At 43.9% G+C, this 16,973-nt stretch overlaps 1 protein-coding gene across 1 annotated transcript; it reads right to left on the bottom strand.

Annotated features, from left to right (window-relative positions):
* Positions 1–7,719: 7,719 nt before the first annotated feature.
* Plau (plasminogen activator, urokinase) lies at positions 7,720–14,688 on the bottom strand. The gene is made up of 11 exons (XM_021643016.2): positions 14,459–14,688; positions 14,051–14,138; positions 13,547–13,577; positions 13,299–13,406; positions 12,514–12,688; positions 12,037–12,128; positions 11,659–11,881; positions 11,288–11,436; positions 10,382–10,522; positions 9,916–10,064; positions 7,720–8,803 (listed from the first exon to the last, which is right to left on the bottom strand). The coding sequence occupies exons 2-11, from the start codon at positions 14,105–14,107 to the stop codon at positions 8,627–8,629; spliced, it is 1,302 nt and encodes a 433-aa protein (XP_021498691.1). The 5' UTR covers positions 14,108–14,138; positions 14,459–14,688; the 3' UTR covers positions 7,720–8,626.
* Positions 14,689–16,973: the final 2,285 nt, after the last annotated feature.

Below are 16,973 nucleotides of genomic sequence, written 5' to 3'. Positions count from 1 at the left end.
AAATAAAACTTTTGCTCATAGATAAGGTCCCTAGAGAGAATGGCAACTTTACTGACCATGAAAAATGGACACAGTAAAAAAGATCAAAATAGCCATCAAAAGGGAAAAAAAAATATTTTAAACTGCTAAGGCTGTCCAGGAGAAAGGGGGCTTGTGAGCTCTAGTGGGGATTGTGAACAGTGGGGTTGAAGTAGCCTTTGAAAGAACATTTCCAATTCAAAGGCTTCCTGGAACAAAGACCAGTTTTTGTTTTGTTCAGGAATGGGGTTGCCCTGGTGAGGCAGGGGACCCCAGGAAGACGTACCTGGAAGAAGTATCCAGCACTTCTTAGGCAACCGCTGAGAAAGGAGAGGGAGGAGGACGCCTGCTAGATCAAAAGTCAATGGATCAAGTCAGGTAGAGAGAAAAACAGGGGGAGAAGAATGGCTCCCCACGGCCAGCTTAATCTGGCTTGCCTTCCCAGGTTTCAGCACCACGATGATAGGTTTTCTCCATTGAAAACTTGTTGGAGCAGCTCTTGGTCCCAAGCAATGGGGCCAGGAAAATCAACATGCAGAAAGAAAGACCATGAAGGGATAGGGGAAAAGGGGGAAAGAGAAATGCTGAGTGGGAGGGGCAAAGAAGGAGGGGGATGGGCAGAGAGAGACCAAAATGTCTAGATGAAATAGGGAAGAGACTCTGTGACAGGGGAAGCCCAGCCTCTGGGCTAGAAAGTTCAGGGCAGAGGGCAAAATATGCCAGCCATACCTTGTAACTGTTAGGGTCTGACTTTTAGCAGAATTTTATTGTTGTTATAAGAAGAGGTTGTTTTGTTTTTAGATAGGTCCTAATATAGTCCAGGATGGCCTAAAACTCTTGACTCTCTTGACTCTGCCTGAGAAATGCTGAGATTATAGATGTGTATGCCATCGTGCCTGTTTTGTTTTTTTTTTTTTTTTAGCAATACACACACATACACATAGAGAAAGAGATCCTTGAATTAGTAAAACATTAAAGTTAATGAGTTATTTTAGACCTTACTGGACGATCATCTGAACAAAGGCACAAAAAACAAACAAGAAAACAAGTAAAATGGCAGGGGAAAGAATGGCACTAGAAAGAAATGTAAACATTTCCTTTGACATGCAAATGATAATGTCTCATGCATAAATATTTACAAAGAACTGTCACATACTTTATGATGCCTCTATTCTGAAAGGCAAATTGAATGAGTGTTATAATTAACTATACTGTACATATGCAGCTTGGCTTTTTTGTTTGTTTGCTTGCTTTGGTTTTTGAGACAGGGTCTCTCTACATAGCCCTGGTTCTGCCTCCCAAGTACTGGAATTAAAGGTGTGTGACACTAAGCCAAGCTTAAAGAGATTTCTTATGCCAAAGGAAAAAGCTAGTGATAAAATAATTATGAAAAAAAGATAGAAAATTATATTTAGAATATGAACACATTATTTTTTTAAAGTAGCATATACATCAGAATGCATTTATTAAAAAAAATTAGATGTGTGCCATATTCAGTGATGATCAAAAGCAGTGTACTTGACCTCATGAAGTCTATAATTTGGTGGGAGAAAAGCACACACATTAACCAGCTAATGACACAGCAAATGTAAAGCTGCAACAGTTACTAGTACAGCAGAGAGGGGCGCATGGCACAGTAAGACTGTGGACAGAGAACGAGGTCTTAGGTAGGTACAAGCAGCTAAGAAAATATAATTTTGGCTCTCTAAAAGAAACTAATGTTGGTAGTGGAAATGGAGAGAAATAGATCACCGGGCTCAGGTGATAGAGTGTTTAGCTAGTGTGTAGGAGTTCCTGGCTTTAGTCCCCAGTACCACATGAACTAGGCATGGTGGCACTTGCCTATAATCCCAGCATTTGGGAGGCAGAAGCAACTGAGTGTTCAATTGTACCCTGAATTCAAGACCAGCCTAGACTACCTAAGACCTGTCTTTAGAAAAACTAGAAAACTTCAAGAGATACTGGACAAAATGCCTGGGATTTTGTAATAGATAGAATTAGAAGGTAGGAACAATGAGATGACTGCAGGATTTCTGCTGCATAATTGTGAGGTTGTGGTACTATCACCCAGAAAACAATGGAAGAAATTTAAATTGGAATTGAGAGCAATGAAAGCTGGTTTTCAGGTAGCTATGTGTGTCAATAAACCAGAGTGACAAGTAGGCACTAGAAAATAAGGGACTGTCATTTAGAAGTCTGGCAAACATTTGTGAGTCATCTGTTGGTGGTGATTTAAGCAAGAGCATGAGTAATAGTTCTTTAGAGAAAGTTTAGGGTAGGAACAAGAAAGGATTTAGTATCTGGCTTTGGGAAGCCAAATATTCAAAGTCAAGTAGAAACTAAAAAAAAAAGTCAAGTCAAAATGAAAAGGAAACCCCAAAGCCAGAGATGTTAACAATGACTGAATACTATGAGATTATTTTTCTTGTATAGTTCTTTTTACAACTGGGTAGAAATTTTTAGTTAATAAACTAATAGTAATAATAAGAGCCAGCAAGATGGTTCAGTGGGTGAAGGTCCTTGTTGCCAAGACTGACAGCTTGAGTTCAATTCCTAGTATCTACATGATGGAGAAGAGAACTGAGGGGCTACCTGAGGGTGTCTTAAGATAGAAGCTGCTGTATTGAGCTCAAAGGGGATGGTGTGTGCTGTAGGGCGTCAGTCCTCTTAATAACCTTCACCCACTGGATCCCACCAGCTCCTTCATCTACTAGCTGCTTCCTCTACTTATAGCCACTTAGATTCTTGGCTCTTCCAAGACAGACTATTTGTCATTTCTTGAGACTGCTGTGCCTTTTCATTTCTCCATAGTCTTTCCTAGGCCTGGAATACCTTTTTCTTTATTTGGAAAATTTTGTGTATCTTTAAAGACCTAAAAGAAATAGTATCTCTTCTGTAAATCTTCCTTGACTCCCAAAACAGAACTAAGAGCTCTGTTATCTTACTGTTGTGCATTTTGCATTTCATACAAATAGACTTTTATTGTAAATTATTATCACATTAGATTATGGTTATGGTTCTTTTTCCTTCCTCAAGTTGTTAGCACCTTAACCCCAAGGATTGACTTGTCTGCTCTTCTATCTCCAGCATCTAAGAATGCTTGGCATATATGTACTAAGACAGAAATTAAGAAAATAAGAAAGAAAGAAAGAAAGAAAGAAAGAGAGAGAGAGAGAGAGAGAAAGAGAGAGAGAGAGAGAGAGAGAGAGAGAAAGAAAGAAAGAAAGAAAGAAAGAAAGAAAGAAAGAAAGAAAGAAAGGAAAAGAAAGAAAAAGAAGAGAAAAAAAAGAAAGGGACTGGAGAGGTAGCTCCTTAGTTAGGAGCTGTTTTGCATATGACAGCTCATAGCCATCTGCAACTTCAGTTTCAGGGAACTGACACCCTCTTCTAAGCTGCATACACATGGTACACTTGCATGCATACAGGCAAAAGATTCACACACATAAAATAGAATATAAACATTTTAGAGAAATAAAAGAAAAATCCAATATTTTGGAAAGTACTTGGGAGGCTGAAGCAGAAGGATCCTGAATTGAAATTCAACCTGAGCTACACAGTGAGTTCCAAGCCAGCCTCACCCACATAGCCAGACCCTGTTTCAAAAAAATAACAGGGTATGAGGGAGAAGAAGGAAGAGGAGAAGAAAGAAGGAAGGAAGGAAAAAAGAAGATGGTTGCTGAATCTCAATGTGACTTCAAGGTCAGAAAAAGGCCTAAACCATCTTTCTCCCCAATTTGTTATTTAAAACTTAGAAGCAATATTGACACATGCTACAGGATGATGAAACTTGAAAGCATGATGCTAATGGATAGAGACAAGATTGTGTTTTATATAATTCTATTTATGTGAAGTATCCAGAATTGGCAAACCCACAGAGATAGAAAGTGGGTAAGAAGCTGCCTAGGGCTGAGGACCTAGGAAGGGGGGAAAAAAACAATTGCTCATTGGTTCAGGTTTTCTCTGTGAGGTGATGAAAATGTTCTAAACTGATTGTGATGTTGCTCAACTCTGTAAATATACTGAAAATCCTCCAGTTGTGTACTTTAAATGGGTGAATTGTATAATATATGGACTACATCTCCACAAGGCTGTTAATTTAAGTGTTCCTCAGCAACTTCACACTGTCTGATTCAAGAAAGAGCTTATATGGTTCCTGCTAGGAAGGAAGGTAGGCTCAGTAGGAATGAGTATGCAGGGGTGTGGCTGTTATAGGGTGCTGGCTTGGGAAAGAGGCAGCATTATGGAAATCAAGTTGAGTCCCTGATAATTGAATTGGCCACAGAATATTTCTAAAGGAAGGATTCTGGTGAAAACGGAAACCACCTCAGTGAAACTAGATTTCAGCAGAAAAGGCTGAGGTTGCTTGATCCGGGTAAAGTTGTTCTTTATGCTGGTGACTGGGTGTGCTCTCCTTACATTGGGACAACAGACTATACAGCTACCAGAGTTCAAAACCTGACTCTGCATTTGAAGTTCTGTTTGCCATGCACAGTCAGTATCTCTCTGCCTTTGCTTTTTCTACTGTAAAATAGGGCCACAAGTATTACAGTATCTTCTTCCTGGAATGAGGGTAAAGATTAAATCAGGATTGAGAGCCCTAAAACAGTTGTGGGGGAAGCAGCTAGAGCCTCAGGACAAGATAGCTGAAGGCAGAGGTGATGGCTAAGAAATAAACAGTCTGTTGACTGTTAGCAGGCTCATTGCTCAACCTGCCAGTTGGGCTCAGACTTCCTGTTCTCCTTGTCTGGGAGCTGTGCTATAGCTGCTCAAGTTTGAACAAGATCTTTCTTGGCCCCTGGGGAAGAAATGAAGAAGCTGAATAGCAACTCAACCTGGGCTGGGCCCCTTAACTTCTAACCATGTCCTTTCTTTCCCAGCAAATATCTGCTTCCAGAAACACTTCTGCAATCCCAGGGTGGGAGACAGAAAAGGGTTCCATTAAACCCTGAGGTATTTACTTACACACTGTGTGTGTGTGTGTGTGTGTGTGTGTGTGTGTGTGTGTGTGTGTGCATATGTGTGTGCATGTGTGCGTGCAGGTACAGATGTGCTACAACAATGACTTGAAGCCAGAGAACAACCTCTGGAGTCAGTTCTCTCTTTTTACCCTGTAGGTTCTGAGGATCAAACTCAAGTTGTCAGGCTTAGCACCAAGGGCCTTAAACGGATGAGCTTTCTCAGTGGCCTTGTTTTGTTTTTTTGGTTTGTTTGTTTATGGTGGAGGAAATGTGGGCAGGGGGCACAGACAGAGAGGCTAATGGTCTTTTCCAAGCCACTTAGCTAGTGTTAAAAGCCAGAATTCTAGTTCAAGCCACCTGATTGCAAAACCCATGCTGAAACACAGCTGCACTGTGTGGGGGAAAACTGTGCTAGGTCATAGGATTAAAAGCACAGGGATCCACAGAACCCCCAGGAGACTTTGTATCTGCAAAACTCCACTCGCAAAACTGGCTGTTCATGCAGAGAATTCATGATGACTACGTCTTGAATTTTCTGGCTCTTCATGGGTTCTGACTTATTGCTGCCTGGGGTTCTCAGTCAGTGGTGCATATCAAAAACACCTAGTGAGCTTCCCTCAAGTCACAAGCCCTGGCACCAGCCCTGACCTGAATCATAATCTCTAAGAGGTGGACCATAGGTGTGTATGTATTTTCTAAGGCTTCTCAGGTGACTATTTAGAAACCCTGCCAAAACTCATAAATGTGACTTGGAAATTCCAATATTTTAGCATCTAATTATATTTTCCAGCCTACCTTCTATGTATTCTATGTATCAGCTCCTCAGAACCTGATGTTTGATTCAAATCATGTGGTCAACACCTTCAGTCCATCATCCAGCTTTAATTATGAGTTCCCTGGTCTCATGAATAGCAATGAGTGACATTAACACACAAGGAAATGCTGCACTAGCCCCACATGCAGATCAAGGGTAATTATGTTTTGTTTTCCCTGGACGTCACATATGTAGGGTGGTGTTGTGGATCAGCGGTTTTCACTCGTGCAAACATTCTTGGCTGAGGTCAGCCCAAGGATTGGTGGGAACAGAGTAAAGAGAATATGGGTACAGCTAAGACTCAGTAGGATCTGTGCGAGCGGGGCATGCAGAGAGCAGCCTAACCCCTGCTGAAGCAGGAGGGCCCCAAGTATGAAGTCGTCTGGGCAAGGTCTGCCTCGCCACTCGGTAAGACCTTATGTCAAAACTAAAAACTAAAGTAAAAAGGTAGATGTGGCCTCAAATATAGGATTCAATTCTCAGTACCAAAATTAAGGGGGAGGGGAGGACCACTGTATACAGTTATAAAAGAAGCACACTTCCATGGGCATGGTGGCACACGCCTGTAATCCTAGCACTCAGGGAGGTAGAGGCAGACAGGTCTCTGTGAGTTCAAGGCCAGCCTGGTCTACAAAGCGAATCCAGGAGAGCCAAGGCTACACAGAGAAAACTCTGTCTCAAAAACAAAACAACAACAAAAATAGGCACACTGCTGGATGTGATGGTGCATGCCTTTAATCTCTGGATTCAGGAGGCACAGTCAGGCCTGGTCTACATATTGAGTTCCAAGCCATCCAGAGCTACACAGTGAGCTGCCATCTCAAAAATAAATACATAATGAAAGAGCTACAGTGCACAAGAGCACCAGTCTGCTGAGGCCATTGTGAGCCCACTTCCCAAGCCATACATAGTCTGTGGCTTGTTTTGTAACTTAGGAGCTGTGGAGACTGGATCTGGAACTCTCCTAACCTTTCCTTTCCAAGGCCACATTCAGTGTAGACGTGCTCCATTACCACAGAGGAGCCTCAGCCTCATCCCACACACAGATATCCCAATACGTTTGCTGTTTCTGGAATGTCAGATTCACAATGGTTTGGTATTGTTATTATTGTTATTATTGCTATTGTTTATTTCTTTATTATTTTGAGACAGGGTTTCTCTGTGTAGCCCTGGATGTCTTGAACTCACCCTGTAGACCAGGCTAGCCTCAAATTCAGAGATCTGCATGACTCTGCCTCCTGAGTACTGAGATTAAAGGAGTGCCACTACCATCGCCCAGGTTTTGTTTTTTATTTGTTTTATTTTTAAGATTAACACTTAATCTGTAGCCAGGTTGGCTTCAAACTCAATGCCAGTCCTCCTCCCTCACATGCTGGGAAAACAGACACGAGAAATCATACCCACTCATACTGATATTTTTATTGGTTTTTTTGTAAGATTTATTTTTAGTTATTGATATGTGTCCACGGGTGCTGGTGCCTACAGAGGCCAGAAGAGTTACAAGTAGTTTCAGCCACCTGAAGTGGGTACAGGGAACCAAACTCCAGACCTCTGCAAAAGCAGCAAGTACACAAGCACTCTTAACCACCTAGCCATGTCTTCAGCACCCACATTGCTGTTTTGTTTGAATTGGCTTTTTTTCTTTGTGATTTTTTTTTTTTTTTACAGTGTCTTGCTATGTAGAGATTACCATGTAGTCTGGGCTGACCTTGAATTTATACCAATCTCTATTTAGCCTTCATGTTACTAGGATTATAGGCACTGACTACCATGCCTGGAAAATCAGCAGTTTTCACTCATCTAAGCATACTTGTCCAAAAGAGTCCAAGCAAGTCCCAAATGATACTAAGCTGCATGTGACCTTCATTGTGTTCTTCCTTTACTGTCCCCACTTCCCTGTCATACAAGAACCATGGAGAAAGCAGAATCTTCAGAAAAATCACATTTTATTAATCACCTGTATTCAGAATTATAAAAATAGATATAAATAAAATAGCAGAACATAATTATTAAATATTAAGTATATAGGAGTGGTCCTTACCCCACGCAGTGAGGATTGGATGAACAGGCTAACTAGTAAAAAAGACAACTGGCCAATAAGTGGACATCTACATAAAAAGTGAAACAGACGTTTAGTGCTGGTCACAGGTCATGCCCGAGAATGGTACATTCACATGGAGCATTACATGGAAGACCAAGAGGCCCCCCACATCACAGTCCAGAGTTAGGGAAATACCTAGACTTGCCATTATACACAGGAATAAATCAGCTTTTGCTCAGGCTCACACAGCCTGTTCACAGTAAACACACATGTACACATTATCTATGATTTCCTGATCTGTTCATAGAATGCTAGAATTGTTCCCTCAAATCATTAGTGTCTCTACTCCTCAAACCACTGTTCTCATATTGGACAAGCCCCCTCAAAATACCTCAGCTATTACACTTCCTACTTGGGAAATCATTTATTTCCCAACAGCAGACCTCATGAATGACCCGTTAGAGGAACCAGCTCTCCTCCTACACTTACACAGGAGACTTTTTAAAACTGCAGATGGCTTTAGTCCATAAAAAGACAACTCCTGCTCAATATCATCCTGAGTCAGGACCAACTTTCCATCCTGGTTAGGAGAATCTGGGTGGCCAGCACCCAGGCCTGTGTCTGAGGGTGAAGTTATTGGTGCTCACCATGGCGGGCAGCACAAGCAAATGATCAATGCAGAGCCTATCTTACTTGGCTTCTTCCCTCTGTTTGACGATGACCCTGCTGCAGAGATGATGGTCAGCATGGAAATGAGTGACCCATGTTCTTCTCCCTTCAGCTACCTGGAGGCCATCAGAAGGCTAGGCCATTCTCTTCTCCAATGTGGGATTGAATCCAGCTCAGGAAGTATGAGACCCTCGTGTAGACACCTGGCTTGTCTTTCAGCGCACATCCGCGGCCCCAGCTCACAATCCCACTCAGAGTTGGGCGGCCATTGATGTTACAGACAAGAGGTCCTCCAGAATCTCCCTGGGAAGCCAAAGATAAAGAAGTGAGCTCTGGAAGAAGTGAAGAAAGGGTCACCACCCAACATGTCTGAGAGAACAGGGAGAGGTTCCTAGAGTTGAGACTTGGCAACTCCCTGTTTCCTACCCAATCAAGTGTAAACAATTTTACTTAGCTTTCATCTGCCACTATTCAACCCACTTTCCCAGATCCTTCTATTCCTCACCTTGGAACATAATAACTGAAACATGCTTCCCTTTTCCTTCCATGTCTTAATTACCACATCATATTCTCTTTAAGGCATCCCCTCCCTTAATACCTGATTTTTTGCAATTCACAATGAATATAGATCCTGAACAATGAAGTACAGAATCATTGATTTCACCTGTTCTTAGCCAAAGGCCCAGAAGTGATGTGAATAGTATCAGTGTTTTGTTGTTGTTTGTTTGTGTTTTTGAGACTGGGACAGAGCCTCGTGATCCCATGTATTCCAGGCTGGCTTTGAACTCACTATGTAGCTGAAGAACTTGTGAACTCCTGATTCTGATCCCCTCAAGGGATGATATTACAGGTGTGGGTCATTACACACAGTACAGGAATTGGATTCAGGGCATCATTCGTGCTGGGGAAGCATTCTACCAACTAAACCATGTTCCCAGCCTGTTAGTTTTTCTTATGGTCTACATTCCCTGAGTTGAGAATTGAACTCTACCACTATACCACTGGGTTTTGTTTTTTTTTTTTTTTTGGGGGGGGGGGGAAGGGTGGATTTTTTTGTTTTGCTTGATTTTGTTTTATTTGAGAAAGGGTAGCACAGGCCTTGAGTTCTCTGTTTGTAGCTTGGGCTGGCCTTGAACTCATTATTTTTCTGTCTCAGCTTCCAAAGTGCTAGGGTTATAGGCATGCTCCACCATGTCTATTTTTTAAAAAATGGTCTTGGTCCCTTTTAGTCTAAAGTGTGTAGCACAGTCTCATGCCAAATGTTTGAATCTATAAGTACTGGCATATGCTCCCAAAGACCTAAGTACTTGATTGTTAGGTTGTTGGCCAGAAAGAGACTCCCCAGAGCTGTCAGATCAAATCCAGAGCTCTGGGGAGTTTGGGAGGTGATAAAAAGAAATGCTTGAGAGTCTTACCTGGCAGGAATCTGTTTCCCACTGTGGATCAGCAGCACACAGCATTTTATAAGTGACTTCAGAGCCATAGTAGTGGGGTTGCTTACACTCTTCATGGGAAATAACCTTTACAACTGACATTTTCAAGTTCTTTGGGTAGAGGTAGTCAGCTAGATGGAGGAGGTAGATGTTCACATTAATATGTATCTATAACTGAGACTGTCTGCAAGGCTGAAGATAAAAAATATCTCAACAATAGAAATCCCTTATTCTTTGTTTACTCCATCTGAGCCTTTACTCACCCATAATTGTTCATCCTTGTTTGACTTGGTTGACCCTCACTCCCTACTCTATCCCTGGACCTATTTGTCACCTCCATAGTGCTCCCACCCCTGTCTCCATAGTCTTCCTTTGATAGTCTGCTGCAGTCATTCTGCACAATAACACTCCCCCAGAACCTCCTCAGTCAGCTTCAACAGTCACTTACTTTCACTCTCTTGTCCAAAGCCAGTGATCTCACAGTTTGAACCAAAACTGGGATCACCAAACCTTGGGGGCAGGCAGATGGTCTGTATGGATCTAGATGGCTGTGCACAATGGCCCATGCTGGTACGTATCTTCAGCAAAGCTGGAGATAGGAAAGATCAGAGGGAAAAGATTATCACCTACCAGGGCAGATGGTCAGCATCTCTCCCTTCCAAATGCTAAGTATTGATCGACACTCATGACACTGGATTCGTGGAACACCCAAGAAGGCCTACTGGTATCTATCTATCACCCAGAAGCCTCCCCTTCCACATTCTCTAAATGCTTTATTTCAGCCGATGACAGATGTTCAGGCAACCAGAGCCACCATATACAACTGAACAGGTTGTTTCCTGCTGAGGAAACTGAGCTGAAACCCAGCCAAGCTTTGCTTTACAAATTCTAAATTCTGGTATAGACAGAACCAGCATCCGTCCTGCATAGACAGGGCATTCCCAGACTGAGCCATATGCTGACAGGATTATTTCTACTTAGAAGACTGCCTGTAGCTGGGCACAGTGGCACATGCCTGTAATCCCAGAACTCGGGGAGGCAGAGGCAGGCAGAGCTCTGTGAGTTTGAGGCTAGTCTGGTCTACAAAGTGAGTCTAGCCAAGGCTATACAGAGAAACCCTGTCTTAAAATAAATGAGTTGGGGGGAGAATCTACCTGTTTGGCAAATTCAAGGTCTTTACAGAGGAGCACTATACCTCTCAGTTTCTCATGTATTTCACTCAGATCTCTTCCCCATCAGTTGTCATAAAAAGCCAGAACTTCAAGTCACCCAACAATTTCCACCACTAATTTAGCCTTTCCTTCTACCACTCTTGCTGGCCATCACCTTTCTGGTAACTAAGTTTTCTGCTCACCAATATCATTATGGTGGGCCAGGCTGTCAGCACTGTAGTCCTCGTGCAAGATGAGCTTCTCTACCTCAAACTTCATCTCTCCAGGATTATAGGCGTTCCGCTTTGACTGACCCAGGTAGACTACGTAGTCTTCCTTCTTTGGGTTATTACTGTGAGAAATGAGACATGTCAGCCTGATCTCATGAAGTCCTGTTACTTTCTCCTTTCCATCACAGAAGCCTCAAAGTAGTATTACTTGTGCCTAAGGCCATAAGCTGTGTGATTAGAGGCTTAGCAGGAGAATTACAGTGTAATTCCATAGGGAAGGAGAAAGAGACACGTTTGGGGTGTGGTGGAAGGGTCAGAGAGAAAAGGCAGAGGGATGTACGTACATGAAGCAATGTGTGGCACTGGCCACCCAGCAAGGACTGATGAGGCTGCCACCACACATAAAGGTGGGAGGACTCCCTCCCCTGTTCTTCCTGTAGATGGCTGCAAACCAGGGCTGGTTCTCAATGACAGTGAATTCTCCCCCAACAATCTTAAAGCGGGGCCTTAGAGCCTTCTGGCCACACTGGAACCCTTGTTGGTCTAGGGAGGAAGAGGGCTTTTTGCCTAAAAAAGGGAAGAGATACATATTTTGGGGAGGCAGCAAAGAATGAAGACTCCCACTGAGGCAAACCTCATTTCTCATTTCTCCTGTAGTGGAAGGGGACAATATATGTTTGTCTCTTTCCACACCACTGTCATAAGCAGTCAGTGATACTCACTAACAGAGCAGTCATGAACCATGCATTCTTGGACAAACTGTTTCATGCCAATCTGCACATAGCACCAGGGTCGCCTCTGGTTGTCAGGGTTCCTGGTAACATGAAAGGATAGGGAATGTCATTCCAACCCAAAATGTCAATCAGAGACTTGGATTCTTAAGCCCCATTCCTGTACTAGTATACCAGGGGCTTAGAAACATAAATTTCTAAGAGGCCACGGGCGTGTGTGTGTGTGTGTGTGTGTGTGTTTTAATGTATATGGGTGTTTTCCTGTATTTATACCTATGCATGCTTGCCCATTGAGGCCAGAAGAGGGTATTGGGTCCTGTAGAATTGGAGTTACAGACTGCTGTGAGTTGCCATGTGGATGCTGGGAATCAAACCTACATGCTCTGGAAAAGCAGCCTATGCATTTAACTGCTGAGACATCTCCTTAGCTCCCATGGGAAGGATTCTTAGTACTCAGTCTCCACCTACCTGCAGTAATTGTGTTTCCCCAGGCCTAGGCTAAGAGCATCAGGTCTGTGGGCATGGTAGGTTTTCTGAAGGACAGTAGGGGCATTCCAGGCCAGACAGGCCCGGCCTTTGGTGTCAGTGTTGGCCTTTCCTCGGTAAGATTGACCATTTCCATGATAGCAGGTTTTTGAGGTATCTAGAAATGATTTGAGGATTATAGAATATTAGAAAAAAGGAGGAAATTTAGACAGGCATTTCAGAGGTGACATAGTTTCAGAACTGGCAGGTGACTTTAGGAAGTTCTCCTTTTTTCCCATATTTCTGTGGCCTACTATGTGTATGACTCCTAACTTCTGCTGCTTGTTTTTTTTTAATGTTATTTATTTGTTTATTTTATGTATATGGTGTTTTTCCTACTTGTATATCTATGCACCACCATGTGCATGACTGCTGGAAGAGGCCAAAGAGGGCATCAGAGACCCTGGGACTTGGAGGTACAGTACAGATGGCTGTAACCCACCATGTGGATACAAAAATCAAACTATAGGCCATGTGGAAGAGCAGCCAGTATTCTTAATCACTGAGCCATCTCTCTAGCTTTGCCTAACCCACCTTTTGAGACAAGGTCTTACCTCAAAGCCCAGGCTGGGCTGGGCCTAAACTTAATACTCTCTTCTTCAATCTCTTCCTAAGTGCTGGCCTTACAGACCTACACCACCAGGCCAAGCTTCTGCTCTGCTATCTTTCCCTGTTCTGCAATCTCTGGTCCTCCCCTCCTTCCCAATGAAGAGTCCAAATTCCCGTACCTATCTCACAGTGCTCCCCTTGGAATTTCTTTGGGCAGCTGCATCGGCGAATGCTGGAGAAGTACTTGTAGGACACGCATGTTCCTCCATTCTGACAGCCACAGTTTGCTAGCAAGTGCAAAGGTGGGATAAACAAGGATCAAGGGAGGAACCGGCCTAGGGGGGGGGGGGGACAGGGAGGGTATGCCTCCGAAGGTTTTCAAGATGTCTGTGCAGTCAACTATTGTGCAAAGGAAGTAGATACTCACATTCATCAGAAGCTCCAGGTTCATGGCTACCCTGCAAGAGATGAAACTGGGTGTTACCAGCAGTGACATGCTCCAGGGAATCCATGTTCAGGATAAAGAGGCCCCGACCTCGAAATCCATTCTTCCCTCCAGTAATATTTATTCTCATTCTCTCTCTCTTTTATCCTTCCCATCTCCAGTCTGTTTTTGTTTGTTTGTTTTGTTTCTAGCCAGCTTTCCAAATGAAGGCCATGAGTTTCCAGTGCCCACACATGGGCTGACTGAAGCAAACTTCACACACACCAGGCGCACTCTTGGGCTAAAGCAGTCTCATTGGCTTTTCTTTCTCCTGTCAGATAGTGCAAATCTCTGGTGCACAAGCTCCCCGTCATTCCCCAGGAAGGCCTCGACCTGCTATTGATGCTTAAGGATCCCAGCTCCCCATGCAGCCCCCCTTCCTCCCTGATGCTGTTTAGGGGTCCTGCAAGCCCTTCCCGAGACGGTTAAAACAGGGAGGCCACTCACTGCAGAGCTGTTCACCACCACAGCACAAAGGAGCAGGCACGCCAGCCAGACTTCCATGGTAGTGAACCCCGGGCGCTGGGCCCCAGTTCTGCAAAGGAAGGAAGACATCAGGGCAAGAAGCAGAGCAGCTTGAAGGTGGGAGTGTTATGGCAGTTCAAGGGAAGAAGCGCCAGGACCCCTGCAGGGCAAGTCAGCAGTGACCAAACTCCCCAAGCCTCGCAGTCTCTCTTCTCTGCGGGCTCTGGACACGCACAACAGCATTGACCCACACTGTAGAGGGGCGCGGTGGGCTGGAGTGGTAAGCTCGCCCACAGTCCGGCTGGCCAAGGTACAGTGGGGGGAAGGGAGACGTGCAGGAGGTCTGGCTGCCTCATACCGCCAGCCTCGCTTCAAACCAACAGCACTCACCGGTGACTGCAGCGGAAGGGCGCCGGCTGACAAGCAAGGACAGGATTGATGACCCACCGTGCTCTGAGGCTCCAGTCTCTGCTCTGCGCCGCTCAACCTTTATTAGGGCGCGCCCGAGCCCTGATCCCGCCCAGGCTTGGTGGAGGGCGGTGCTCTCACGGTCCTTTTCCTTTCCCCACGTCCCACCGCAACTGGAGGCGTTTGTTACCGCCAATTTGACAAAGTCATGAGATCCCCATCTGAGCGAACTAAGGCAGTCTCGACTGAGGGATCCGGAGGCTACTACTTTCTTCCCATCCTTGAGTCACCTAGAGCTGCCCCAGGGTAGCATGGAGAGGGCGCTCTAGGCACTGGCTCTCTAATCTCAAGACTCTTCTATAGAGGCTAAATCAATTCTTCTCCAACCTGTCCATCTTTGACCCCTACCTGCCTGCGACACTTGATTCAGATGTCTGAATATACAGAGGGATATAATTTGCAGTTCCTGTTATGGCAAAAATACCTGCTAACAAAGGTTCTTACATGTCAAATGCTGAGTCCCCAAATGTCAGAAGACAAAAGTGAGTTTGTAGTAAGGGAGTTTAATAGTGTTATCGGAGGAAGAAAGGCAAGGTCAGATTTTATTCAGATTTGCTGCTTGATTTAAGGCCAATCTTTGAAAGATGGTTTTAAAAATCATGGAAAAGGCCATACATAGCGGCACACGCCTTTAATCCAAACACTATCGAGGAAGAGTAAGGTCCATTTCTGTGGGCTCAAGGCCAGCCTAATTACATGGTGAAATCCTGTCTCAAAAATAATTATGATAGGGTCTGGAGAGATGGCTCAGCAGTTAGGAGCACTGACTGCTCTTCCAGAGGACCAGGGTTCAATTCCCAACACCCACATGGCAGCTCACAACTCTCTGTCACTCCAGTCCCAAGGGATCTGACACCCTCACGTAAATGTACATACAGGCAAAACACCTATGTACATAAAATCAGAAAATATTTAAAAAATAACTGATAAAAATGATAAAGGTTAGTATATGACAGGATTATGAGAGCAAAGTCCTGGGATACCAACTGCTATTGACTTTGGTTGAAGTGTCAATTGGTCTTTTGAAAAATACCTATAATGAACAATCCAGTTATTTGTCTGGGAAAGAATACAGTCAATACAGATGGTAAGACAGGACTGAGTACATAGCTCAGTGGTATTGTGCTTGGCCCCCAGAACCACAGAAACAAAGAAACAATCAAAGGGGGAAAGTCTTATTACTGTGAACAGGATAAGAAAACCAATGGATAGCCAAACCTTGTTAATGTGGGCTGTAAGTTGTGGAACAGTGCGGGTGTCTGTTCTCCCCTGTTGTAGAGGAAGTGTGGCTCTGGAGGACAAGATAAAAGGACTGTTTATTTTTCACCAAATGCTCTTTCACACTGCTTTAAAAACTTTAAACATATCCCTGTATCAGACATTCCAAAAAGATAATTACACATTTTATTTTTGGTTGTGAGCCTAGTCCTTAACAGCTGAGCCATCTCTCCAGCTCAATTACACATTGTGAATGCATTTATAGCATTCTACATCATCATAGGACATTATGATATTAAAAATAAAATTATTGTTTATCTAGTAAAATAGTCTTCCATAAAGACAGGTCATGTGTAAATGACTCCTGCACATCTTGAGGACAAAGCATGCATGCACACATGCAAACACGCACACACATATGGATGTGTGCGTGCACACGCGAACCCCTCAGGCATAGTAGGAAGTACACAGAAAGGATTCCAAGATTCAGTCACCTTCAGTTCTGCCCTGGTGTCAGACACAAGGACTTCTGGTCATTTTGATGCTCCTTTCATAAAAGAAGGGACTTGAGTCCCTATAATTCATCAGGGCCCAAGCCTTGCTTTATTTCCAGAAGCCTAGGCCTGTAGCATTTTCCTGCCAACCTGAACCTTGGAAAAGGTAGGAAGGAGGAGGCTGCTTGACTCTACTCCAGCCAAGGCTCAGGATGCTAGCCTCTGGGCAGAAAAAAATGCACATTATCTATCCAGCCTCGGATAGGCAGGTGGCCATCATTCTTCAGGACTGGTTTCCCTGTGCAACTGAGCTGCCAGCAACCCATAGACCGCTGAGTCAGAGATTCCATAGGTCTCAGAGGCAACTTGTTACTTCCTTTAGAAGACAGTGGCCAGTTATGTTTAAATTTAAGAATCCATTGATTGTAAATAAACACAATCGAAATGTAAACAGAGATGTTACAGCTTGAGGATTTACCCCGAAACTCGAGTTTAGTTATTAGGAAATTCCCAGCAAACTGTCGTGATTCACATTGCTCTCCCAACAGCTCGCATGACTCCGAATTACTTGGCTGGAGGCTGTCATGCTGATTCTTTGAGAGTAGGATGACCTCATTTCCTCCTGGACAAACAGAGACCGTTATGCAGTATGATAGCCCTCTTTCTCCTTCCTCTGCCACTTCTCCACCTGGCTGAACACTCCTAGTGCCTCCAGCACTTCACAG

The sequence above is a fragment of the Meriones unguiculatus genome, chromosome 4 (genome assembly GCF_030254825.1).
Source record: "Meriones unguiculatus strain TT.TT164.6M chromosome 4, Bangor_MerUng_6.1, whole genome shotgun sequence".
Lineage (NCBI taxonomy): Eukaryota > Metazoa > Chordata > Mammalia > Rodentia > Muridae > Meriones > Meriones unguiculatus.
The sequence above is the reverse complement of the archived record's forward strand: the minus strand, read 5'-3'. Positions and strand labels throughout refer to the sequence as shown.